Below are 24,013 nucleotides of genomic sequence, written 5' to 3'. Positions count from 1 at the left end.
TTGCGCTGTTACCTGCATCATGAAGAATCTGCTGTTATGGGTTTTTATTTCCACAGTTGTAACAGCAATTGGAGTGTCTGAAGATGGTAATGAAAGACAAAATGAAGTGTTTTTACATTCCAGTAAAAGATAAAATGTCAATATTAAATTAATATTTTCTCATTTAGATATCCAAATTGTGTGTGAGGAAAGTTCAGTTCGCATTAGATGGAAAGTGAACAAATCCATGCATGGAAATCCACCTGGTCTTCTCCTCGGTAACTGCTTTCCTACAAGCTTCACGGATACGTCAAAAGGCCACGCAGAGGCAGAATTTATCTATCAACTCAGTGATTGTCAATTCAAAAGGATGGTAAGTTTTTATTTGGGGTTTTCGTAATCGCCTGAGTGTTGTAATGGAAACATTATTTTCCCTCTGAAATCAGGGGACGTGGAAATATTTGATCTATGCGAATACACTGACTCACAGGCCTTTGTCAAAGACCTCCCCTCCTTTCACATATCCAGTGAGATGTGTGTATGACAGGTGAGATGACAAAACAGTACTACATATGTTCCCAAAGACTCCTAAACGCTGATGGATAATCAATTCTGTATTCAGGCCGCAGGGTTGGACCCCTTTCTACCAGAGTCCTGCTCAAGGTCATGGAGAACTGGCTTATCACATGGCAATTCTTAACCGTGAGTAGACACAGTGTGAGTTTTGTTCTCATTCTTCTAAGGTAACTCGCCTCATGTAATCCCCCACCAGAGAATTTCAGTGGCCCAGCCGAATCCAATGTCTTTCCTCTGGGTTCTTTTATTCCTATATGGGCCGAGGTGGACCAGCAAGCCCATCAGCCCCTGGTGCTGCTGCTGGAGGAATGTGTCGCCTCCACAACTCTTGAAATGTACCCAGACACCCTTACGTACCCACTCATCACCAATGAAGGGTATGTGCAGTTTGATAGGAAAAGGAGGTCCACAAAATCTTTTCAGTTTCAGAATCCAAAGCATGTATAGTTGACTTGATGTACATCCATAATAGGTGTCTTGTGGAGGGAAAGAAGACCTTCTCCAGGTTTCTACCAAGGTATCACTCCTCATCCATCTTGCTTCATCTCCAAGCCTTCAGATTTGCTGTAGGAGAAGAGGTGACTGAGGACTTTTCAAAAGAATGTGGATGTATATGAATTCACAGTACTAATTTTCTACCTTTTCTGCAGGTGTACATCCACTGTAAGTTAATCGCGTGGGACCCTGAGGATCTAAATGAATCAAGGAAAGCCTGTAACTACAATAAAACCACAGAAAAGTATGTGCGCAACTCTATTTCAATCATTTCATTAATCACTTTAAATATATCATATTAATGTATGTGAGGATATCAAACAGTGGTGTTTTCTTGACAGGTGGGAGCTTTTGGATAACTCCAAGAAGAACCAGCTTTGTCAGTGCTGTGATTCTACTTGTAAAGGCCGACCGAAGCGAGATGCTGAATCTGGTAAATCAGAACATTGTGTTTGTTACAGTCATCTACTCGTCTTCATTGAACTTTTATAATTCAAGCTCAAATGCAATGTTTCTCGATCGCAGCACCCCAAGGGCTGGTTCTCAAATCCGTGTTGGGACCCCTGACAATTACTGAAGATTAACCGCGATTTTAGCCCAACGTAACAAATTCATCATGAAGGTTTGTACATGTATAAGATGAATTAACCGTACTGAAATGTTTACAATTATTGGCGTTTCTGCAACTACTGGCTCCTACGTCCCCGCAGTTGAATTTTTGATTTTTCAAAATTTTCATATGACGCTTTATATATTTTCTCAAGGTGTGTAATTACACGACTATTTTTATAATTAATGCAATTTATTATAAATTTATCAGGCAGATATAGGTCTAAACATCCTTTTTTCATGTCCCACAACTGTGGTCACAATGTTAAGATGCATTAAATAAGCTGCTTATATTACATTTTCAAAGAGATTTTTTCAATATACATTTTCATTTACAGGATCTTAATTTTGTGTAATTTACTGATCATTTTTATCAAGTAAATGTGCCAGTCCCACACTTGAGTCCTTACCGCAACAATGAAAAGGCTTTTATGACAACATTTTATCAAAGACAAATCGAGTTTCTATGGAAAGAGAAACGATCACATAATGACATTGCTGACAGAGTTTCGACTATCGTCTCACAAGTTGATGCATACCCATAGAATGTTTATCAACCAATCAGATTTAAGTATTCAACAGCCCCATGGTTTAATTCATGTATATTACGAGTAGACTAATGTAGTAGACCTAGCTAGCTCCAATAATAGCAAAAATTTAATTTCCGCAACCTCTCTACCGCAGCACATTTTCAACTGTATATTCAATTATGATTATTAAAAAACTGTTCCAGATCAAAGTCTTAATGACTATTCAATTTTGTTCTTTTTATATGCATTAGACCCTGATGATTAATATCAAAACTCACTGGGTTGATTTGTAATGCGAGTCAAAATTGGCTGTAGTTGCAGAAACACCCTTTTATGTATATTACAATGGTTCGTTTTTCCTTGGACCTGATGGAATACTGTTTGGTATGTGCCCTGGTGATTACTCTCGATGTACATTCTTGTGATATCTGAATTGTTTACACTTCAACAATATAAAGTTTGGTTCCAAAATGAGAACTGTTTGTTAGCTGTAAGTTATGGCCTAAATCAAAACAAACCAACTGCAGTTTGAATTATATTAATTGGAAAGCAAAAGGAAAATGCGTGATTTTTAAAAAGATGAGATCTCATTTTGGAACCCAACTCTTCATGATTTTTTTTTTTTTCTCTTAGATGCTGAATTTATTTGAAGTGAGTCCAAGAAGTCGTCAGTTATGTCACCATCTTTTATACATGTTGTCCATTAAAAGACTGAGATGTCAAGTGTTGTTGAAGCCCTTTATTCTGACTTTTAACAAACATGGTTGTCAGATTATCAACGTTGTTTATCCACCTTATTTTTTGAACTTGGGAGTAAACTGTGACGTACTTGTCTAAAGACTTCCATTTTATGAATCCCCATTAATATTTTTCACACCATTGATGTATGACACGGCGGTATGAAGTGGCCTGATATATTTGAGGATTTTAATTGCTTCGTATTTCTATTTTTACTGGTCTTTGATGTGCACCCATAAAAGCACAAGCCAGGTTTCCATAACAAATTTGTGAAAAATGTAGGCGAGGTCTTCTAGATGTCAAATTAAGACAATATCGTGGAATGATTGCGGTTCCATTAAATGATGTTCTGCAATTAAAGTGTATTTTGATCATCTCGTGATAAGTCATTCTGGCTACTTTTTTACGTTATGGCAGGTTGCAAAACTCGTTTTAAGTGCCCCTTACTTTGATGAGTGAAGATGAATGTCTATTTCCTTATTTTCATACTACCCCCACTATTCTGAATAAATCTCCATACTGCACTTGCTTGTTTTCCTGCATTTGGCACATCGTATAAGATATAACCTAATGGGAATTCCTTGCATCCTATCTTTCCAAATGTTCTGCCAAAACATGGAATGGTCTGGTGACTTACGTCTGTGTTTAGATTCCATGAGAGCGTGAGTACTTTGCGATGCATTTTTTTTTGCTAAATTTGCGTGTTTTCAATCTGGCACTTCAAAGGGTAATGGAAACCTGGGTATTGACGTACCAGTAAGGTCAAATGCACCGTGGGGGAAACTCTGTGCAAATTTGAATATGGCATACCACAAAATCCTGTCTTTAAAAGCAGATTTGAATACCACTCAAAGTGGAACAAACATTCCTGGATCCTTACAACTAGTAACGGAATAATGGAGACTGCTGGTTGCTCCTGCATTGCAGGTCTCCACAGAGCTGCAGCATCCATCACGACTTTCTAAAGACGACTCCAAACATACAAACCAATAACTGTGTTTTTTTTGTCGATTTCATGTTCTTCATTCTCTCCCTTGCTTCCTTCTGCTTTAATCTGGCATCAACATTTATGCCAAAAATAAGGATTATACATTGGCTTAATATTTCCTGCTGATGTACACGCACTCCACAAAAAAAGCTGGGTTATTTCAACCCATTGTTGGATAAACTATAGACAAGCCCAAGAGCTGGGTTGTTTCAGCCAATGATTGGATTCAATATGGCCACTTGTCTGGGTTCAAGGTTGGGTTTGTCTGTTTTTTGTTGTGTGTGTTTGTGAGTATTTTGGCCTAATAAAGAAGAGGTTTGTTAAAGATCGGAGAATGCGAACTGGAAATCTTTCATGTTCAAAAAGGAAGAAATGCTTAAACGGCGTTAAAGATAAACTTTTTTGATCATTTTAATTGGTTAAAACCCACAGACCACCAGGATGAATGACTCAAATGATTTATGAAAAGAAATACATTTTACCCAACAAGCCTTTTGGATCTCTTTTGACGAAATAGGTGTCCACTCTTTGAGTTCACAAAGCTTAAATGATGAACATTTGTTTTATTATAGCAGGTCAACAGTATATTTCACTAATCCAGTGCAATAGCATACAAAACTAATTCAACTTTCCTAGCAAATATCACCCCCAAAGAGTCCCTGCCTATCCCCTTCACTACTTTCAGAAAAACAAAATCAATATGACTAACCCACTTTATGATGAATACCGTGCTCTCTTTATTGTTTAATTGAACACACCCCAAAACATAAATGGTATAACGAGTGGTGAACCTCACGTGATCAGATTCAGAGTTTCAGAGCAGCTGATGATCATTAAGCTCATTAAGAAACAGTTTCACATGTGAACGTTTAAATGAGGTTAGTGCTTAAATAAGTCCTTCAATGATCCTTCAGCATATTGTCACAATGCCTTCTCTTGTTGTATTTGTCTGTTGTAATCTGGTTGCTTTCTTAGGTGCACAAGCAGGTAAATATCTATCGTTTGTTATCAGGACTGGAAAGGAACGTTGTGAATGTGTTACATTGACAGTCTCTGATTCATCTTTCTTTAGCAATCACTGTGGATTGTGGTAAAAACTCTGTGTCTGTACGATGGACTGAAACAAACCTGCAAGTGGATCCATATTCTCTACAGTTGGGTGATTGTCCTCCGTCACAAGTTTCAGTCAAACCTGAGGGGGCAGAGGCAGTGTTTAATGCTGAATTTGGGGCCTGTACTATTAGGAGGCTGGTGAGTTTGTTGTCATGTTGTCACCGCTTTTTAATGGCAAAAAGCGGTTTCGTAATGATATTATAAGTGACTTGTAACAATGGGTTGAACGAAGGAAGTTAACTGTGTGAAATAAACCTACATGAGTGTTGATGTCAGGAGCAATCTTTTGTGAATTTGGGATGTGTTTTCATCCAAAGGTGACAAGAGATCAGATTGTATTTGCGACGGAGATCACGTCTACTGTATCGTCGAAAGCATCTCCTGTTTATTACCCAGTTGCCTGTGCTTATAAAAGGTGCTATTTTTGCCTTATATAATTTATATAGTTAACATGCTTCTGTGATTAATTACTTGAACCCTTTTTTTTTTTTCTTTCCCCTCAGACCAAAAGACTGGGCACCTCCTTTGTATAATCCTCTGGTTTTTCATACACACGGACAGGGAGATCTGAACTTCCACATGGCACTCATGAGGGGTAGGAATACTTTGAAAAAAACTTTACATTCCAGGTTTGTTCTCTGAGTGGCATTGTAATACCTCTGGTCAAATTGTAGATGACTTTAGCGGTTTGGCCACTTCCACGACGTTCTCGCTCGGCTCAACAATCCCGATCGCTGCCTCGGTCGAGCAGCAAACCCATCAGCCTTTGATGCTTCTCCTGGAGGAATGTGTGGCCTCCACAACACCCGAACTGGGTCCAGAATCTCGTATTTACCCGCTCATCACCAATAAAGGGTATATGGAACGGAGTCTACGTATGTGCCATGAATATTTGCGATTGCACACCAATATGGCTTTTAACTGTCCCTTTTTGACTTCTCACTGAAGGTGTCTGGTGGACAGTAAAAACACCAACTCAAGATTTCTACCGAGGAGCCAATTGTCTGAGATCAGATTAAGTCTTCAAGCATTTAAGTTTGCCATTGGAGAAGATGTGAGTTCTTTTTCCTGTCGGTCTTTTTTCTTACTATTATCCGTTTTTGTTCTTATGTTCTTCTATCATTCAAAAGGTCTACATTCACTGCAAGCTTGTGGCGTGGGACCCTAGAGACATGGATGGTGGCAAAAAAGCTTGTCAATACGATAAGGCCAACTCAAGGTATGGTTGCTAACTAAATCATTTCATTGTCCCTTTTAACCTTTTCTAACCCTGTGTCCTCCTTTGAAGATGGACGTTACTTGATGATCCTTCTCAAAGTTCTTTATGTAGCTGCTGTGACACTAACTGTCGAGGCAGGAAGAAAAGAGGATTAAGAAGTGGTTAGTTTTCCATTTTGTTTAAAATGCCAGTTACATCCTGAAACTTCACCTGGACAAATGTTTGTATACCACATATGCTGTAACCTGACTGACAATAATTGCAGAATCCTTGGCGTTAAACTCTGTGCTTGGACCGCTGGTTATCATTGACAACTGAGTGTCTCCTGTTCTCCATTTAACAAGGTTTGTTTTCGGTTTTTACTATTGTTTTTTCATTTGGTGTACAATAATTTTGGTTATTTCTAAAGGTTGGTGCCTCCGAGCCACTGGAGATGTAAATCCCAAGGGTGGAGTATGATCTGTGCCTGTTAAATTGTTTTGTGGGATGAATAACATTTATAATAAAGACATGGTCCCTAGTTGGGAATTCTGAGATGTGATTGTCTATTAAGAGTTGATTCTTTTCTTTGTTGCACAAAGACTCTTCTAAAATGTCCAAATATAATTTCATATTTGTAGAACATTTTAATCTTTGGGAAGCTTTCAAAACCGCTAATATGAAATGCATTGTACTGTTGGTTATGTCTTTGTGTCTGATGTAGACCAAACAAGGAAAATTCCGCCTAGTTTATGTCCTACAAGTAATGTCTGAACATGTCATTTCTGCTGCTTTTTTTCTGACTAAATGTGAGAAGCTGCAAATTAAACTGCAATGGAAGTCTGCCTGTAATGCAATCCTTTCTGATCTTGGAACCTACTCTAAAAATCCTTGTCAATATCAGCTTTTGCTTTAGGACGAAACTGTTACTTTAACTCTTGAGCGTGAGGTTAATTTGTAAAAACTAAAGATCACCCAAAACTGAGATTTGGAAGAACAGATCTTGCCCCTGTTGACTCGTAGCAGGAAAAAAGTTCATTTGTAGGATTGGAAACGGTTCTGCGGCACTTAACTATCTTTTCCAATATGGGGGCAAAATCTGTCTGGTTATAAGCAAGCTTAAAACAGAATTGTAACGACTCAAAGGAGAGAACTTTTTTTTTTTCTTCTCTTCGTGGGGTTAAGGTTTCCCTTAAGTGATACTCCAGATGTAATCTGTGTCCGAATACTGTTCATTAATGCACTGAAAAAAATTATTTTGATATCCTTGACAATTTGCACCTATAATTCAAGTACAACGTATTAACCAGAATAAAGTTAATACTAAACTTAAATTCAGTTTTTGATCAAATAAATGTTACTTTAAGTAGACAAATAACGCCGACCTAAATGTGTCACGATTCACTTAAATAGACATACTATTTTTACAACACAGGTGGTCATGTGAGAAGAGACTGGAGGTCTCTATACTGGCATAAGCTACTGCTCAATAAGTGAAAAACACTTCATGACTGATATTTTGCCTCCCTCAGTCTAGGCACAAGCACCGCTCTTCTCAACTCAACTGAAGTTTATTTATATATCGGTTTTTACTATTTTCATTGTTACAAAGCAGCTGTACATGAGAGACATTGAATACAAGTAAAACAACTAAAGGCATATACCTGTAAAAACAAGAAAAAGGTGAAAACAAGACATACAAATGCTCCACACACACACAATATGCATACATACTTACACACATTGACATAGATGCACATACACAAAAATACACAGTGAAAGCACACATTTGACAAAGGAGAGAGAAACACAGGTCAAATATTAGACAAAAAATTCTTATATGCAATATTATGTCTAGCTTCTGAATTCTAAAGCAGCCCCCCCAGCCAGGCAAATAGTGCAAAATAATATGCAAACGGTGGCGAGGAACACAAAACTCCAATCGAGAAAAAAACCCTCAGGAGAACCCCGGCCCAACCAGGGGATTCCAGTTCCCCTCTGGCAAAAGCTGCTGCCTCTGCACAAGCTCAACAGTGCTTGCACGACAAGTCTAACTAAAAAATAACTAAATTTAAAGTAGATTATAGATTTAAGATTATCATTAACAATCTAATAGCATTTGAAATGTTATAGGAAAATCGTGTCAAGTTGCCGCGTCCTTTATCCAGCTCAATCATCTCAGCTCTTGTCAGGTCACCCCTTCCCATTCTCAGCTCTGCCATCAGGTCTGGGCATGAACTGCATCCTGCGGTAACCTTGGAGCAATGAGACAAGACTGGCTGAGAGTAGAGTACTGTTCTGCACTCTTTGATGCAACAAGTACATTTGTTGTTGGCTTTGTTCCTGGTTCCTGTTGATCTAAATAATGCACTTCTGGACAATGGTAACAACTTCCATTTTATATTTACGCACTTGGCAGACGCTTTTATCCAAAGCAATTTATATTGTATAATCCTATACAGTACATTTGTTTCGAAGTATGTGCAATTCCCTGGGATCAATCCCATGCCATTGGCGTTGTTAACACCAAGCTCTAACCACTGAGCTACAGGAAATCAGTTTATAACGAAAGATTAGGAAACCTTAAATTAAAAATACCAAAACTCTCCTAAATCTCAAAGAGAAATCAACACAAAACATGAAAAAGTCTTTCTTTTTACTAACAAACTTAAAATTACAGTTGATCTTAAAAAGCATGCTTGGAACTACAGATCAACTGCGAAGGCTGTAATATCTACAAAAATGTTGTTATATAGTCTCAACACAAAATACATAAGTAACCTTAATTTGATCAATTTAATCGGGTTTAACATAATTAAATTGAGTTGGAATTACTTAATTTGTTTAAACAAAATTTAAATATTTTAAATACAAACAGCAGAGTAGATTTATAAGTAGCATAAGTAGATTTTCTTCCCAAGATTTTTACATTATTTGTAATACATTTTGTTAAAAACAGGAATATAATTATATGAAATATATTTCAATCATATCTTTTAAAATCTACTAAAGCACATCAGTTTATTCAGTGTACAGTTATATAGAGAATATACAACAAGCAGTGAAATGAAGGTCAGGTCAGCTTGAAATAGGAAGTGAGCTAACCCAAATGCAGGCAGTGAAGTTGGTAACAAAATACTTTAATTAAACGGAACAAAAACACAAAACCAACAATAGGGTCAAATACAGGGGATAACAATGACAGCCAAACCGGAATGAAAAACGTACGGAGGGTAAACAAGCTGTAACAAAAATCTTAAAGGTAACGAAATGGAGCAGAAGCGCTGGAGCAGAAACTCTGGGACACAGCGTGGACAAATCTTCAACAAGGCAGTTCCCACGAGCATGTGGACACAACAAGATTCAAGAAGGTACAAAAACAAACAAGCACAGGACAGAGAATACAAGGGCATTAAATAGAGAGACGAACAAAGAATAATTAACAATAGGAAGGTGTGGGTAATAAAACACTGAAGGGAAGCTAACGAGGAACCAGAGGGGCGGGGCCATAGACGAGACACGAGAAAGTGCATGACAGCCAATATCTAAGCCATGTCCTTCTCACACAAAACCCTAGGCTATGCCATGACTCCGGTGCAAGAACAAGAATAAACATGACATGATAGCGGAATCATGACATTTATAAAACAATTTCTTGATAAACAAATTATTAGTCATTTAAACAAGCTTTTGTACTTTAGGTAAAGCTCCATGGCAACAGAAAGTAATATGCTCTGGTTATGTATGAAGTCTGATCTGCACAAATCAGATCTGAAGGGGAATTTTCTCTTTTCCCCCTCATAGCACTAGGTCTGTATATTGTGTTTCTTTGTTAAAAGTACAGCGAACAGACATTGTTTCACAGCATAGATTTGTCTGTCCAAGAACAAAAGGAACTTTGATGCATGCTGTGATCAAACTGCTTATTGGCCTTGTAGCCACACTACGGTGTGTAGATTATAGATACATTCGAGACTCAATACTGTAAAACATCAGAGAGATCAGATATTAAAATACACTCATCACATTCATTATCTTTAGACATTTCTGAATTATTTAATCCACAAGTAGTGCTACAAATCCAAATCTACACAAGTACAACTCACAGTAGTGTCTGTAGTTGACAGTGTGGATCCTTCAGTAGATCAGAGAGCAGCTTCACTCCTGAATCTTCTGGATTATTCCACCTCAGATCCAGTTGTGTCAGATGTGAGGGGTTTGATCTCAGAGCTGAAGTCAGAGCAACACAACCTTCAGATCCAATACTGCAACCAGACAGACTGAAGAGAGAAGAAAAATAAATTAGATAAATTGAAGCCATTTTTAGAATAATACCACGAATAGCTTAATATAATATTCAGGTTATTTGTTAGTAGATTTGTAACAGTATGTTTTTGGTAAAAGTGTCTCACAGTTATTTCTCACAGAAAGGAGCCGGGTCTCCATTACAGATTTTCATCATATGTTAAAATCATTTTAAGAGTTTCTTATCTTGGGGGCCGAATGCTAGTTGACACAAAGGACCCTAGGTAAGCTGGGGGAGGAAAACACATCTGTTTTACATTATAATGGGGGTCTCAGAGGATGTGTGTGTGAGAATGTGTGTGTGTTAAGCACACTATATAAGGGCTTCTCCAAAAAGGGAGAAGAGAGTGACATTGCAATCCTACTCCATTAATAAAGTGGTTTTTGTATCAAAACTCGAGACTTCAGAATAATTCTTCAGAACACGCAAAGAAAATTCACAACAGAATCTGAATAAAGTTTACATTGAGGTTTAGTTTGTTAGGACTTTACAATATTTGGCTGAGATACAACTACTTGAAACTCTAGAATCTGAGAGAGCAAAATAGATCATAGGTGCTGTAGAAGGCCGTTGCTAAGAAGAAAGTACAGGAACATGAAAGCAGAATACCAAAACTCGAGTGGGTTATTACCAAAGAGCGGCAGCAGCGAGTGGAGTTTGTAGGCGTATTTCCTGTGTTTTTATCACGATTTTGATATATTTACTGTAGGCAATTTGACCAATACAATGTATTGTTGGATTTTGCCACAGTTATGTTTTACTTAAGACTCACAAATAAGATATTACATAATGTGAATTCCTTACATCCTATCATTCCAGATGTTCAGCCCAAACATTACACAGAATGATCATGTGACTTTCATACACCACGTGACAAAAAGTGTTCCTAATGCAGTTTTGCAAAACGTTCCTTTTTCATATTGCCTGAAAAAGATCTCATGTACAATTTGAAGGGAAATGGAAACATAACTACTGTTGTGTCTCTTACACTGTGATCAACAACTTTTATAAGAACCTCCGTTGAATGTACTGTATTTGATACAAACACATATTTGACATTATTAGTTTAAGGATTTTCTTACTGTAATGTCTTCAGTTTACAGTTTGTATTCTTCAGTTCATCAGAGAGCAGCTTCACTCCTGAATCCTTCAGTTTATTGTGACTCAGGTTCAGTTCTGTCAGACTTGAGGAGTTTGATGTGAGAACTGACGCCAGTGATGAACAACTTTTCTCTGTCAGATCACAGAGACTCAGACTGAGAGAGAAATAACAACACAACAGTGTTAAACAATTTAGTAATACATTTATCATCAAAACAATTTGATCTCATTTATTTTCAATGAAAGCTTAACTTCTAGCATGAGTGACAGAAAACATAAGCAAAACACGAATGTGTGTCTACAACAAAACAGTGTAAAGTTTAACTTCATGCAAATGGAGAAAAACTTTCTACATTTAATTTTCTACATTTTACATTTCCATTTATTAATTAAAATTTGTATCCAAAGGGATTAACAAATTAGATTAATAAAAACTGAATGAGTTAATCCAAGAGAAAACATAACACAAGTAGTGCTGCTTCACCAAATTTACACAAGAACAAGAGTGAAACAGAAAAACATAAAATAAAAAATACTTGACAGTCACGTGTGATTATAAAAATAGTGAGTTTATAAACAATATTATAAGGACCTCTACTGATTTTACAAACACACGTTATTGCTTTGAGGATTTTCTTACTTTAGTGTCTTCAGTTTACAGTTTGTATTCTTCAGTCCATCAGAGAGCAGCTTCACTCCTGAATCCTTCAGATTATTGTAACTCAGTTTCAGTTCTGTCAGACTTGAGGAGTTTGATCTGAGGACTGACGCCAGTGATGAACAACTTTCCTCTGTCAGATTACAGCGACTCAGACTGAGAGAGAAATAACAAGAAAACAGAGTACATGAGTTAAAGTGAGTTAAAGAGTACATAACATGAGATCATGAAATTGACATTTCATGCGTGTTATGTTGCCGTGTTTGAAAGTAAGCAGTCTGCCAAGTTGTAAATCCGAAGGTGAATGAATAAAAAAGTTGAAGTTGAAGGCGTGTTTCCCACGTGTTTTTTGACAATTTTTTATATGTTTACGGTAGGAAATTTGACCTATACAATTTATTGTTGGGGATTTTATATGTGTTTGAGTGTTTCTGTTTGCGCAAGGCTTTAAAAAATCCGTAATGTCGGGTCGGGAAATGTTAAAAGACAGTTCCGATGCCTACACTGTAAAAAATGATTCCGCATTTTAGTTTTCTCAACATAATTTTGTAAATTGACACAACTTGCAGTTTTTTAATTTGTTGATATAACTGAACATGCTAAGTTTTCACTGTCTCAACTAGTCTCAATTTGACTGAACTAAAGAATGTGTCGACTCAACTTAAAAATGTTTGCTGAACCAGTAAGGTTAGCATATCGCGAGATCTTCTGCAGCGAAGCGGCGGGAGATGTTCGTAGGCCATGACATGGAGTTTATTGACATGTATGAACATGTATGAACATGTATGAACTAATCGTCAATGTATTTTTACAAATCGTCAATGTGTTTTTACACTATTAATATTTCTAAATCTGACTGATTAGACCGTTGCAATCCATGTGGTGTTCCCACATATAACCCAGTTATCAGTACTTTAGTTGATCATCTGCAAATTAAAGCTAAAAAAATCAACAAAACTAGTAACTTAATCTAGCACATCTTTTTCTACAATTCATTAAATACGTGCATTATTTGTCTCTAAAAGGCGGTTGCTGCTAATTTTACATGGAGGATATATGATATATGCCCTCCCTTATTCAAATTATATCACAATATTTCAATTAATGTGTAATTAAGTAAAGTAATCTGCACCGTTCTAATAATGTGAGAGAGAAATATGGATAAATGGCAAAATACAGAGCGGGAAAATGTGTTGTGAGACATAACGCGCCTTCATAATTAATTTTTCCTGTTCAAGTTATTTGCGTCAAAACGAATCACTATACAGCCAAATCAGCGTTTACGCGAGATTGACAAATGTTATGTTATTCCATGTAAAGCTTTGTAACGTTAAATGGTAACGTATGGCAGGCTTCAAAGCCTGTGCGACCGGACGCTCCTTCACGTGAACTGAAAAGTTACTTAGCAGCTGAACCGAGTCCGACCTATTTAGACGACATAGATGTAAGTGAACGCTCCCATTGCTGAAAAAACTTTGATCATAATACTTATTATATTATTTCGTTGCAAGTGACATGAATAAACAAACACTAGAATAGCTTTGTGTGCGAGTGAAACATGCTTTTCGCAAACGTTACTGCAAAAGTGGTTAATTAAAAAAGCTTGTGTGATTTGACTACATCTGCATGAATTTTCACATTAAAGATCACACATCATTTAAATAACTCCAAGTTGGTAGTCTTCTCAAAAAACACTGGGTGCACTCAATGGACTGTTTTTTGTAACTGCAGTTGCGGCATTATGCCTCAAGAGAGGCGCTGTTTTGTTATAAGCACAGTGAGTAAAGTCTACAAAGAGAGGTAGAGAGGGAGTCCAAGGACAACAAAACAAAGTGAAGAAGCCAAAAAGATCTGAAACAAACTTTCTCCCAGATCTACCTGCCGGAAAAGACCAGAAAACACTGGAACACGAAAGGGGACTGATGTGCCAAGAGATGAAAAAGAAAAATCCAGACATGAGTTTTGTGGATGGAGCCATGAGCAGCACATATGCTCTACGAAGACCAGTGTCTGAAAGGAAGAAGAAATGGGCTGCTCTTTTTTGTGAAAGACAGGTATGATTCTGTTATTATTTAAATATATAGTTTACTAAAAAATGAATATGCTATTATCATTTACTCACCCTCATATTGTTCTCAAGCTGTATTAATCTCTTTGTTTTGATGAACACAAAGGAAGATATTTGGAAGAATCTCAGTAACCAAATCAATCCCATATTATTTATTTTCCCTACTACAGCAGTAAATTTGGGATGAGATCTGTTTAGTCACTGATATTCTTCCAAATATGTTATTTTGTGTTCAGCAGAACAATGACATTAATACAATTTTGTAACATGCTACCTAATTAGTAGCTATACTTCTTGCAATGTACTTTAACATGTTGTTGTTATGTTTGTGTCATTTAATATAATTACTTTAGATCAGTGCAGAATTCAACAGCCTAGTGACACTGGATCTGAGCAAGTCTTTCTATGAGGGTATAGACCGCCATCTACCAAAGCTGCTGTGTCTGTACCGTTCAAAGTGCTGTATGGAATTGTAGAAATCAGGGCCATAATGGACAGCCTAGATAAAAATGTAAGTACATATATTCACATTCACTCACTTTTTGCCATAGCGAGGATGACATGCTGCAAGTGAGTCCAGTGACAACAGAGCCCCGCCTCCTTTTACAGACTTCACTCGTTTGCAGCATTAAAATTGTTTTTATGTTAAAAATATGTCCAGTTCGGAGTTTCAGTATCAAATCTGGCACTTGTTGCACCTGAAAATTTAGCTTCTGTACACTCTTCGATAGTAGGGATTTGTAAAACATGCGTACGCACAATTGAGAAGTTGAAGTTGGATGTGGATGGAGTATAGGACCGGTCAAAAGTTTAGGATCACTTACTCAAATTTAGAGTAAAAAAAAGAAATAAAGATTTAGAAATTTGAACAACACTGTTGTAACTATGGGATTTATGTTGTGGCTTAAAAGCATTCAAAATATATGACTTACAGTATATTATATTTTAGCATCTTCACAGTAGTCACCCTTTGACTAAAATTTGCTAAATCGTACACTTTGCTTTTTATCATTCAGCTTCATGGGGTCTCAACTTGGTAGCCTTTTAAACAGTATTAAAGAAATTCCTTTTTTGTTGGACTCTAATTAAAAGTTTTAATTTATTATTGTAATTTATAATTTATTTTTAATTTAAACATTTTTGTGAAGGGATCCTTAACTTTTGATCAAGTGGGTATGCATTAAATTAAATATGGCAGAGACTAGGGCTGGGTTAAAAGACATGTCATATCAGCAATAGCACTAGTTGGAATGTAATTGTTTCCATTGAGGACATCTTAAAACTGAATTTGCCTGGGTTCTGTTATTAAACATGAATTTGGATGATGTTTATTCAAAGTGGAGGCATTTCTGTACATCCCTATGAAAAACAATTGTTCATTAGTAAGGAACTATTCTGATGGTGCATTCGATGCACGGCAGCAATGCGTCAGCATAGTTATTCAAGCTGGACTTGTCATGAAAGTACATGTTGGCTTTAAAATAAGGTTTGATTTGTTGAATGTAAATACGATTTGGTGTACTCATGTTGTATTTAAGTCTTTGATGTTTAGTGCTGTATATGTGAAAACACACATTTTGAAGTTTGTCATTTTTTAAATACAGAACACAGATTCGGAAGAAGTGATGACCAGAGGCATGACTCTTGGAATCCTCACAGTGGTGGAAGATGTGACAGACCCCCTTCCTTGCAGCTTGTGTGATGTGGCCCTTTCAATTGAGGAAGCAGTTGTTCTGAGAATGCCTATGTGAACATGATGGGGTTGTTGTATGCTGTCAACATAAACTACCCAAAAACCTCAGATACACCTTTGAGGTAATTCAGAGGCCACTGATGAACGTCAGCGCTGAAACTTGTACTTCAAGAGTGCACTCCCTTAAAAATGCATTGTCTTATTAATTTATTCCAAGAATCTGTTTAAATTTTACTCAGAAATTCTTTAAGTTTTCAATTGTTTTAAGTTACTTCGAAGTTAAAGTGGTTTTATAAATGTGTAAAATCTTAGTGTTAGTTCACCCAAAATCATGTTTTTGTGGACTAACACTTTTCATGTGTGTTCAAATAGTTTTTTTACTTTTCAGTATTTCTATATTCTATGTATATATATATATATATATATATATATATACTGATATATATATATATATATATTTATATCCCTTACAGAAAAGACACATGTGAAATGTGTGTTTTTGGAACATTTGGGTGTGAATTCCCATGTGAAACACATATGATTACAGGTAAAAACCCATGGGATGACATGTGCGACATGTGGTGATATGTCTCCACATGTGAACACATGTTCTTCACATGACAACCTGTTTTTCACATTTCATCCCATGGATTTTTAAATGTTATCATATGTGTTTCACTCAGGAATTCACATGGGATTCACACCCATATGTTCAAAAAACACACATTTGACATGTGTTTTTTTGCACATGTTAAACACATGTGGTAAGCATATGATCACATGTGAAATTCATGTGTCTTTTCTGTAAGGATATGTGTATTTATGCATGAGTTTTACTCAGAATTATTGAAGTGGAGATGTCATTTTGTGTAGGAGATACTTTAAATGTGAGATGGTGGTCTAGTGGGTTAAACCACTGAACTGGTAAATCAAAAGGTTGCTGGTTCGATCCCAACAGCCACCACCAGTGTGTCCTTGAGCAAGACACTTTACTCCATGTTGTTCCAGGGGGATTGTCCCTGTAATATGTGCACTGTAAGTCGCTTTGGATAAAAGCGTCTGCAAAATGACTAAATGTAAATGTAAATGTGACACATAATGTTATATTTCATTTTTGTCATGAGAATCTACTTTTTGAGTTTTCTCCTTAACGAGTATTTATATGTAAGGGACATGAAATAATTTAAATGAAAAATATCTGTTATTTATTTGGTTGAATGTGCTATTGCAAGTTGAGATAATATGCCAGAATAAGTTCAAAGAACATACAATTTAGTTTAGATAATTAGAAAATGTAAGTTAACGTGCTTCAAATAAACTTTTTGAGTTCAGGCAACTTGAAATAAATTGTTGGGCCAAATAGTTTAATTATGCCAACTACACATTTTAAGTTGAAAATACTTTAAATATTAAGTAAATTCAACTTAAATCCTTAAGTGCAAAAAGATAACTAGAAAATTTAAGTTGAGTAAACAAATTTTTTTTTAGAGTGTATCTCCCCTCACGTCTCTGCGCACGCATACATCACAGCAGTCAGTCAGTGTGTATGGTGAAACACACATGATTGGCACATCAGAGACAGGCACAACACACGCAGAGAACCGCAGAAGTGAAGCTCACCTATACGTGTTGTTTATATCTTTGTGTGCTGAGTGATGATGAATTATTAAGCAACAAATTTACTGCTAATTATCCGAAAGATTGAAGCAAAATCTTACTAATTTGTCTTGCTACTCATGAGCTGCCATGTAAAAAGTTAACTTAAGTTTAGTTAAACTCATTATTAGTTTAAGAATTTTCTTACTTTAGTGTCTTCAGTTTACAGTTTGTATTCTTCAGTTCATCAGAGAGCAGCTTCACTCCTGAATCCTTCAGTTCATTGTTATTCAGGTTCAGTTCTATCAGACTTGAGGAGTTTGATCTGAGAACTGACGCCAGTGATGAACAACTTTCCTCTGTCAGATAACAGCGACTCAGACTGAGAGAGAAAAAACAAGATAACAGTGAGTTACAATGTTAAAAATTGTAGTAATACATTTACCATCAAAACAATTTGATCTCATTTATTTTCAATCAAAGCTTAATTTGTAGCATGAGTGACAGAAAACATAAGCAAAACATGAATGTGTGTCTACAACAAAACAGTGTAACGTTTAACTTCATGCAAATGGAGAAAAACTTTCTACATTTAATTTTCTACTTTTTACATTTCCATTTATTAAAACTTGTATCCAAAGGGATTTACAAATGAGATTAATACAAATTGAAGGAGTTAATCCAAGAGAAAACATAACACAAGTAGTACTACCACACACATAAACACAAGAACAAGAGTGAAACAGAAAAACATAAACAGCTAAAATACTTGACAGTAACGTGTGATTATAAAAATAGTAAGTTTATAAATAATATTAGAAGGAACTCTACTGATTTTACAAACACACGTTATTGCTTTGAGGATTTTCTTACTTTAGTGTCTTCAGTTTACAGTTTGTATTCTTCAGTCCATCAGAGAGCAGCTTCACTCCTGAATCCTTCAGTTCATTGTAACTCAGTTTCAGTTCTGTCAGACTTGAGGAGTTTGATCTGAGAACTGACGCCAGTGATGAACAACTTTTCTCTGTCAGATAACAGCGACTCAGACTGAGAGAGAAATAACAACACAACAGTGAGTTAAACCACAAATTTTAGTATAACACTTATATCAGTGCTGGGGATTACTCAGAGAGAACCTAGAGAATTACTGACAGAACTGTATTGATGTACAAAAAAAATAAAAAACTGTTCAAATTAAAAGATTAAACAAGATCACTGTAGGATTTAGGGCCAGATTTACTAAACAGAGCAAATAACATGTCTTTAGTAAATACAAACAGTAATTTTTAAACACAAATAGAGGTGTTTGGAAAACCTCAAGCTATTAAAATTCTAGCTATTAAAATAAATATTTAAACTTGTTTATACTTATAATGTTACAGCACTAAAGTTAAATATAAATGTTATCAGAAAGTATGAGCTGGCAGAATACATTTACATTTTCATGTTAGAGAATCAAAACATTAAATACAGAGTTGGTCATTGAGAAGTGACACACAGTCACGTTTTCTGTGTTTAAGAGCCAAAAAGTCTCAAATATCATGTCAGGATGAAACACAGGTGTTAAAAATATTGATTTGATCTGTACACAGTCCATCTTCACGTTCACTTCACCAATAGTAGATACAGTTGTAAATATGACCTTATTAGCACCTTTTATAAAAACAACCTGCAGCAACAAACCAATGTGATGTCATTCATTATCAATTGAAGCTTAATGACTTCCTGTGACACATGTGACAGTTGACAACAGGATGTGGGTGTGTCTAGACACATGATTGGTTAAAGTATAACTTTATACAAATGTGGTGCAACTTTATTCAATAACAATGGAAGTGAATGCAGTGGAGCATATTCTCTCTTCAGTTACTGTAACTGTCTGTAAAATGATCATAACGTCTGCAGTAAACCTTTTCTTACATTAAAATGCATCAGATCATGTATAGGGAGGATTTAAAATGACTCACTCAGCTGTTCTGGATGCTTTGATCACTGGCAGAAGCCTCAGAAGACATTCATCTGATCGATCATATTTAGTCAGATTAAACTCATCCAGCTTCTCTTCTGAGTTCAGTAACACAAACACCAGAGCCGACCACTGAGCAGGAGAGAGACGGACTCCAGTAAGACTAGACTTATCTCCTCTGTTCACATATGTTTGTACTTCCTGCACTAGAGAATGATCATTGAGTTCATTCAGACAGTGAAACAGATTGATGGATTTCTCTGGAGAGAGATTCTCTCTGATCTTCATCTTAATGTACTCGACTATTTCCTGTTTACTGTCAGAGCTTCTTCCTGTCTGTGTCATCAGATCTCGTAAGATTGTCTGACTGGACTCCAGTGAAAGACCCAGAAGAAATCTGAGGTAAAGATCCAGGTGTCCGTTCTCACTCTGTAAGGCCTTGTCCACTTCACTCTTCAGTAAATCACTCACGCTTGACTTGTTTTCTTTATCTTGAATCAATAACAGAAACTTGAATAAAGCAGCGAGAAACTCCTGAACGCTCAGATGCACAAAGCTGAACACCTTCCCCAGGTTCAGTCCAAACTCCTCTCTGAAGATCTGAGTACAAACTCCTGAGTACACTGACGCTTCTCTGACATCAATGCCACACTCTCTCAGATCCTCCTCATAGAAGATCAGGTTCCCTTTCTCCAGCTGTTGAAAAGCCAGTTTTCCCAGTGACTCAAGACTCTTTCTAGCCTGCGGAAGATCTACCTCACATTTCCCATCATACTTCTGACTCTTCAGTTTGGTCTGAAACATCAGGAAGTGTGTGAACATTTGAGTGAGAGTCTTGGGGATCTGTGCTTGACTCTCTGCTTCACTCAACATTCTCTGGAGAACAGTGGCTGAAATCCAGCAGAAGACTGGGATGTGACACATGATGTACAGACTTCTGGATGATTTCATGTGTGTGATGATTCTGTTGGCCAGACTCTCATCATTGATTCTCTTCCTGAAATACTCGTCCTTCTGAGGGTCATTGAATCCTCGTACATCTGTGAACAGATCAACACACTCAGGAGGAATCTGATTGGCTGCTGCTGGTCGAGAGGTGATCCAGATCAGAGCAGAAGGAAGCAGATTCCCCTTGATGAGGTTTGTCAGCAGCACATCCACTGACGCTGATTCTCTGACATCAAACAAACTCGGATTCTTTGAGAAATCTAGAGGAAGACGACACTCATCCAGACCATCAAAGATAAACAGAACTTTATAATCATCAAAGTCTGTTGATCTCAGATCTTTTGAATCTGTGAAGAACTGATGAAGAAGATCCATCAGACTGATATTTTTCTGTTTGATCAGATTCAGTTCTCTGAAAGGAAGTGGAAATATCAAGTGAAGATCTTGATTTGTTTTTTCTTCAGTCCAGTCCAAAATGAACTTCTGCACAGAGACTGTTTTTCCAATTCCAGCGACTCCTTTAGTCAGCACACTTCTGATGGGTTTGTTTTGTTCAGGTGAGACTTTAAAGATGTCATTACATTTGATTTGTGTTTCCTGTGTCTCTGATCTTCTGGATGCTGTCTCAATCTGTCTCACCTCATGTTCATTATTGATGTCTTTACTCCCTCCCTCTGTGATGTACAACTCTGTGTAGATCTCATTCACAAGTGTTGAGCTTCCTTGAGGTGAGATTCCTTCATTCATTCTCTGGAATTGCTCTTTTAGTCTGGATTTGTGTTTCTTCATGTATACAGGGGCAAATTCTGTTGTGTAATGGAAAACAAAATAAATTAAATGCATGAAATGTCAAATAAAAAAAGAATCCACATGAATAAATTCATGAATCTCTTACTGGTCTGTAGTTTGTTAGCGAGGTCTGTCTGCTTCATCTTCTTCAGGATGTTCAGTGTGATCTTCATAAACATCTCTCTGACTATGATATGATCTTCATCATCCTCCTCTTCTCTCTCAGTGCATGATGGGTAATCTGGACTCAGTAGACTCTTGAAGATCTTCAGCTCTTTCTTCATCAGAGAGATGAGTTTGTGCTCAAGCTCCTGAAATCATTGTTCAAACACACAGAGATTTATTCAGATGAATTCACAGCGGGGGAAAATATATTTGTTCTTGGCCTCAGATAAACATAAATGACAGACCACAAGCTCATAGTTAAACAGTTTTTTTCTACATTACTAAGACCCATTTCATGAAACTGATAAATAAAACAAAACTATGATCACAAAATTATTAAATACACAGATGAGCATGCATTACTCACTTTAAATGATAACTGATACCTTTTACACTGTCATTATAGAAATGATGTAATCTATGTAAAGTACAGTTAAAGGAAATGGTGCACACACAGTTGGGTTTCATGTTTTATTGAGATTTTGACTGAACATTACTGTTTCACAGCAAAATTTGTGATGTTAAATTAAACACTACTTGGTGTTTATATGGGAATCCCCAGCGGGGTGTTCAAAGTAACACTGAATCAGTGTTAATTCAATCCTTAAGTGATTGAGTAATGATTGTTTGATTATTGAAGACAACTGATGATAATGAACAGAATCAGTAAAGAAATGAGAACTACAACTGAAACAAATTATGTCAAATTGCAAAAGCAAAGGAAGCAAAAAAGTATCTTACCTGAAAAACTGAGTCCTTTGATCCATCTGTTGTGTTTCTGTAATTGAACAACTTGTACTTACATTCAAACATATAATACAGTAAAAAGCTAAACACATGTGTGTTTCTCAGTAGTTTGACAGACATCAGACTGTTCTCACCTCACTTCTGCATCACAACAGTCTTCTGAACTGAACTCAGGTGGTCCACCCATTGATTCATCACTCCTCATGGACACACAGCTGGATTCAGGAGATCCTCCACGAGTCAAACTAAAACAACAGTAATGTAATGAGTTTCTGCAATATATCAGTAATGTGATAAATGAGTAAAGTATATTAGAATAAATAAAGGAAATATAACAAAAACATTTCTTATACAGGCTCAGATAATAAAGATAGAAGTAATTTCTGCTGTGATAAACTATTATAGTTCAACATGTTTGTAAGGACCACTAAACTGCGTTCATGAAATATGTTATACATGAGTTTTACTAAAATCTTATGAGTCCCCGTTTGAAGCAAGAACACAAATGCTGTCTGAAGTCAAACCTGCTAAAATCACTCGTACAGTAAGATTTCAATTTCATTCCTCCTCTGTGCTATAGTGAGATATGTACACTGCTTATCTAAAGAGAATTTAATAATACACACAATAAACTAAACCAAAGAAACCCCCTCCTCACACAAACAAATATTAATTTATTATGAACTACTGTGTGATCTATAGGATTAATAGCTTTTTGCAAAGATGATTTAATTATAAACTCTGACAGTTATATATCATATAAACTAAATACAGATGTAACACATTTTTCAATTACAGTTAAAATGGACAATATTCATTTATTCATATCTTTTAGTCATCTCACCTTTTAAACTTTCTGGAGAGACTCATTGTTCCTGCAATAAACATACTGTGTGTTAGACACTTCTTTAAATCACTCATCTTTAGTTATAGTTCAGTCCATGTTAGACATTTACAGCACAATACGACAGTTCAACAATAATATGAGACACTTCACTGTTTAAAAGATGAAATGTGCAGCTTACTGTGAACTTTTTATCTGTTAAAACAAAATGGTGCAGAACTGCAACTGATGATTTCACTTTCACTTATACAGTATATCTTGTATTTTCACAATAAAAACTGCCAACAATTCACCTATTACTGATTTAGTTTATAAACACTATTATTATTATTATTATTTAACTTTATTTGAAAGGGACCATGTACAATTATAACATTAATGTTTCCATATCATGTATTGTACCGAATTTAGCCAACAGGCTTATTTTCCATCTGCAGACATACATTTAAAACACACATATACATATAAAAACACTAGAGCAATTTAATATAGTTACTTATACACATCCCATCAGAGCAAAGAGAGAAAAAACATATAATCAATGGTCACAAATTGTGTTCATTTTAAAAAAGATTTTAATTTAAACAAATCAATAGATGTACTCACCCTGATTTCTTCAGGTAATATATATAAATTTTTAAGAGCTTTGACTGAGAAGGAAGAAAGTCCAAAAGCATGAATCACTATTAGAAGATGACACACTTCCTGATCCAAATATAACACACAACATATCTGAGAAAGTTCTTAACTGATAAACGTGATGTAAATTAAGTTAAATAGTCAATTGAATCTACTGAATAACTTTCAGATACTCACAGTATTTTTCTTATCTTTAATAAAACCAGAGATGTTTCTCACTGTAAAATGTCTTCTGCTGCAATAGTTTCACTTTCACCTGTTACCTGT

The 24,013-nt window shown here is 36.1% G+C and overlaps 3 protein-coding genes and 1 long non-coding RNA gene across 6 annotated transcripts; 3 read left to right on the top strand and 1 right to left on the bottom strand.

Moving 5' to 3' along the window:
* The first annotated feature begins 19 nt into the window (after positions 1 to 19).
* Positions 20 to 2,898, top strand: LOC130415694 (zona pellucida sperm-binding protein 3-like). Its single transcript, XM_056741566.1, has 10 exons — positions 20 to 86; positions 168 to 352; positions 426 to 526; positions 602 to 681; positions 752 to 932; positions 1,028 to 1,133; positions 1,206 to 1,294; positions 1,392 to 1,483; positions 1,576 to 1,672; positions 2,823 to 2,898. The coding sequence occupies exons 1-9, from the start codon at positions 20 to 22 to the stop codon at positions 1,632 to 1,634; spliced, it is 960 nt and encodes a 319-aa protein (XP_056597544.1). The 3' UTR covers positions 1,635 to 1,672; positions 2,823 to 2,898.
* A 925-nt stretch (positions 2,899 to 3,823) lies between these two features.
* On the top strand, positions 3,824 to 6,737 carry zp3f.1 (zona pellucida glycoprotein 3f, tandem duplicate 1). Its single transcript, XM_056741554.1, has 11 exons — positions 3,824 to 3,854; positions 4,891 to 4,902; positions 4,988 to 5,166; positions 5,346 to 5,443; positions 5,532 to 5,623; positions 5,703 to 5,883; positions 5,977 to 6,082; positions 6,159 to 6,247; positions 6,317 to 6,408; positions 6,513 to 6,591; positions 6,657 to 6,737. Exons 1-10 carry the CDS (start codon positions 3,824 to 3,826, stop codon positions 6,563 to 6,565), a joined length of 933 nt encoding a protein of 310 aa, XP_056597532.1. The 3' UTR covers positions 6,566 to 6,591; positions 6,657 to 6,737.
* A 2,450-nt stretch (positions 6,738 to 9,187) lies between these two features.
* LOC130418331 (NACHT, LRR and PYD domains-containing protein 3-like) lies at positions 9,188 to 24,002 on the bottom strand. 3 transcript variants are annotated; one of them, XM_056744403.1, is made up of 13 exons: positions 23,924 to 24,002; positions 23,714 to 23,757; positions 23,108 to 23,138; positions 22,398 to 22,508; positions 22,258 to 22,294; positions 21,458 to 21,662; positions 19,616 to 21,368; positions 18,522 to 18,695; positions 17,857 to 18,030; positions 12,274 to 12,447; positions 11,615 to 11,788; positions 10,333 to 10,506; positions 9,188 to 10,208 (listed from the first exon to the last, which is right to left on the bottom strand). In XM_056744403.1, exons 3-13 carry the CDS (start codon positions 23,131 to 23,133, stop codon positions 10,184 to 10,186), a joined length of 3,027 nt encoding a protein of 1,008 aa, XP_056600381.1. In that variant the 5' UTR covers positions 23,134 to 23,138; positions 23,714 to 23,757; positions 23,924 to 24,002; the 3' UTR covers positions 9,188 to 10,183. The 3 variants fall into 3 exon arrangements, with proteins under 3 accessions (XP_056600381.1, XP_056600382.1, XP_056600383.1); XM_056744404.1 differs by having other exon boundaries at positions 23,714 to 23,812; positions 23,924 to 23,959; XM_056744405.1 differs by lacking the exons at positions 9,188 to 10,208; positions 10,333 to 10,506; positions 11,615 to 11,788; positions 12,274 to 12,447 and adding an exon at positions 13,326 to 14,301 and having other exon boundaries at positions 23,924 to 23,987.
* On the top strand, positions 14,227 to 17,198 carry LOC130418332 (uncharacterized). The gene is made up of 3 exons (XR_008906316.1): positions 14,227 to 14,345; positions 14,713 to 14,870; positions 15,964 to 17,198. It is a non-coding gene; the product is annotated as an uncharacterized LOC130418332 (long non-coding RNA).
* Positions 24,003 to 24,013: the final 11 nt, after the last annotated feature.

This window comes from Triplophysa dalaica, chromosome 3 (genome assembly GCF_015846415.1).
Source record: "Triplophysa dalaica isolate WHDGS20190420 chromosome 3, ASM1584641v1, whole genome shotgun sequence".
NCBI classification, from domain to species: domain Eukaryota; kingdom Metazoa; phylum Chordata; class Actinopteri; order Cypriniformes; family Nemacheilidae; genus Triplophysa; species Triplophysa dalaica.
This window is presented reverse-complemented; position numbering and strand designations above follow the sequence as displayed.

Excerpts from the sequence above, each read along its gene's own strand:
- LOC130415694 (XM_056741566.1), top strand. The coding sequence starts at position 20 with ATGAAGAATCTGCTGTTATGGGTTTTTATTTCCACAGTTGTAACAGCA. Across the intron at positions 353-425 it reads ATTGTCAATTCAAAAGGATG|GGGACGTGGAAATATTTGAT; the intron begins GTAAGTTTTTAT and ends CTCTGAAATCAG. Across the intron at positions 682-751 it reads TCACATGGCAATTCTTAACC|AGAATTTCAGTGGCCCAGCC; the intron begins GTGAGTAGACAC and ends ATCCCCCACCAG.
- zp3f.1 (XM_056741554.1), top strand. The coding sequence starts at position 3,824 with ATGGAGACTGCTGGTTGCTCCTGCATTGCAG. Across the intron at positions 5,624-5,702 it reads CCACATGGCACTCATGAGGG|ATGACTTTAGCGGTTTGGCC; the intron begins GTAGGAATACTT and ends GTCAAATTGTAG. Across the intron at positions 6,083-6,158 it reads AGTTTGCCATTGGAGAAGAT|GTCTACATTCACTGCAAGCT; the intron begins GTGAGTTCTTTT and ends ATCATTCAAAAG.
- LOC130418331 (XM_056744403.1), bottom strand. The coding sequence starts at position 23,133 with ATGAGTCTCTCCAGAAAGTTTAAAAG. Across the intron at positions 22,509-23,107 it reads CTCTCCAGAAAGTTTAAAAG|TTTGACTCGTGGAGGATCTC; the intron begins GTGAGATGACTA and ends CTGTTGTTTTAG. Across the intron at positions 21,663-22,257 it reads CAAAGGACTCAGTTTTTCAG|GAGCTTGAGCACAAACTCAT; the intron begins GTAAGATACTTT and ends CAATGATTTCAG.